A 1,470-nucleotide genomic window follows, 5' to 3' on the forward strand; every position below is an offset into this window, starting at 1 on the left:
TCAACAGTTGGTAGGGTTTATGAAATTTTTCCAATGGAGTCTCCCACCTCTAGCCCTAAGAACAACTCGCTTCCAGGACATAGGTTAAAATGAGATGTATTTGTAGGTGAGTCTCTGATGAGATCGAAAGTGTTTTGTTTTGTTTTGTTTTAAATCAAGAATCAAGGACTCAGGGTAAAACTCTAATTCTAGTAAAATTTATTGCTGTATTGATTTTTGTATACTTATTATTAATGATTCTTTTTGTTTGTCAAAAGACCTAAGTATATCAGTATATTTTCAGAGAAAAAACTCTGAGCATTCTGCTACGAATCTGTTGAGTCTTGACACTATAGATGATGGGGTTCATCAAAGGTGGGAAAAGGATGTAAATGTTGCCCATGAGGACGTGGACCATGGGAGAGAGATGCTTGCCAAAGCGGTGCACCATTGTTAAGCTAATGATAGGGATGTAGAACACGAGGACAGCACAGATGTGGGAGATGCAGGTCTGAAGTGACTTATGCTGCTCCTCCTGAGAGGCAATTGCCAGGACTGACTTAAGAATCAGGATGTAGGAGAAAAGGATAAGAACAGCATCCAACAATAATGTGCAAATGACCAGCATCAGGGCATAGTAGCTGTTGAATCGAATGTCTGAGCAGGCTAGGCGGAGAAGGTCCTGGTGCAGGCAGAAAGAGTGAGAGAGGATGTGGGGACGGCAGTAATTTAAGAACTTTAGGCGAATGATGACTGGAGGTATGAGTAAAGTACTCCTGCATAAGATTGCCACTCCGATTTTCATGACTTTGTCATTAGTTAGGATGGAGGAGTAGCGTAGTGGGTGGCAAATGGCAACGTAGCGGTCAAAAGCCATGGCGAGAAGGACAGAGGACTCCATGGCGGACAGACCGTGGATGAAATAGGACTGGGCAATGCAGGCATCCAGGCTGACTTCCTGGCTGAGCCCCCACAGGATCCCCAGCACTGTGTGCACAGTTGACAGCCCCATGCACAGGTCAGTGAGGGCCAGCATGGCCAGGAAGTAGAACATGGGCTGGTGCAGGCTCGGCTCAGTCCTGATCACGTGCAGCACCATGCAGTTTCCCAGAAGCACTATAATGTAGATGGAAGAAAAAGGAATGGAGAGCCAGAGATAGTCAACTTCTAGGCCAGGAAAACCAGTGAGAATAAATCTGGAAATTCATGGTAGGGCTTACTGAAGTAATCATTCTGAAACTAAAATACACTCTCCAGGTAGCAAGAGTATATATTTCAAAGGAAATGCTTCGATTTCGGATGAGTTAGATAGAATCGTGAAATAAACAAAACTATGCTAAAAGTTAACTACAAAATGTAGCCAATCAACTCTGTTCTTTAGAGGCATATTACATACAAGAATATGGTCTTGTCCTGATGTCAGTTAAGAGCCATTATTCATCCACTGGCCAGGTGAAGAGCGACCCCTCGAAGCCACATGTTAAAACAAAT

The 1,470-nt window shown here is 43.6% G+C and overlaps 1 protein-coding gene across 1 annotated transcript; it reads right to left on the minus strand.

Annotated features, from left to right (window-relative positions):
- Nucleotides 1-268: 268 nt before the first annotated feature.
- Nucleotides 269-1,230, minus strand: LOC105311605 (olfactory receptor 51V1-like; the record flags this gene model as incomplete). The annotated part of the gene is given in 2 exon segments (XM_011387573.1): nucleotides 269-1,181; nucleotides 1,183-1,230. Coding segments are annotated over 2 exon segments (961 nt in total), but the record flags the coding sequence as incomplete, so codon positions are not given.
- Between the last annotated feature and the right edge of the window lie 240 nt (nucleotides 1,231-1,470).

Source organism: Pteropus vampyrus, unplaced genomic scaffold (genome assembly GCF_000151845.1).
Source record: "Pteropus vampyrus isolate Shadow unplaced genomic scaffold, Pvam_2.0 Scaffold1000005231, whole genome shotgun sequence".
NCBI classification, from domain to species: domain Eukaryota; kingdom Metazoa; phylum Chordata; class Mammalia; order Chiroptera; family Pteropodidae; genus Pteropus; species Pteropus vampyrus.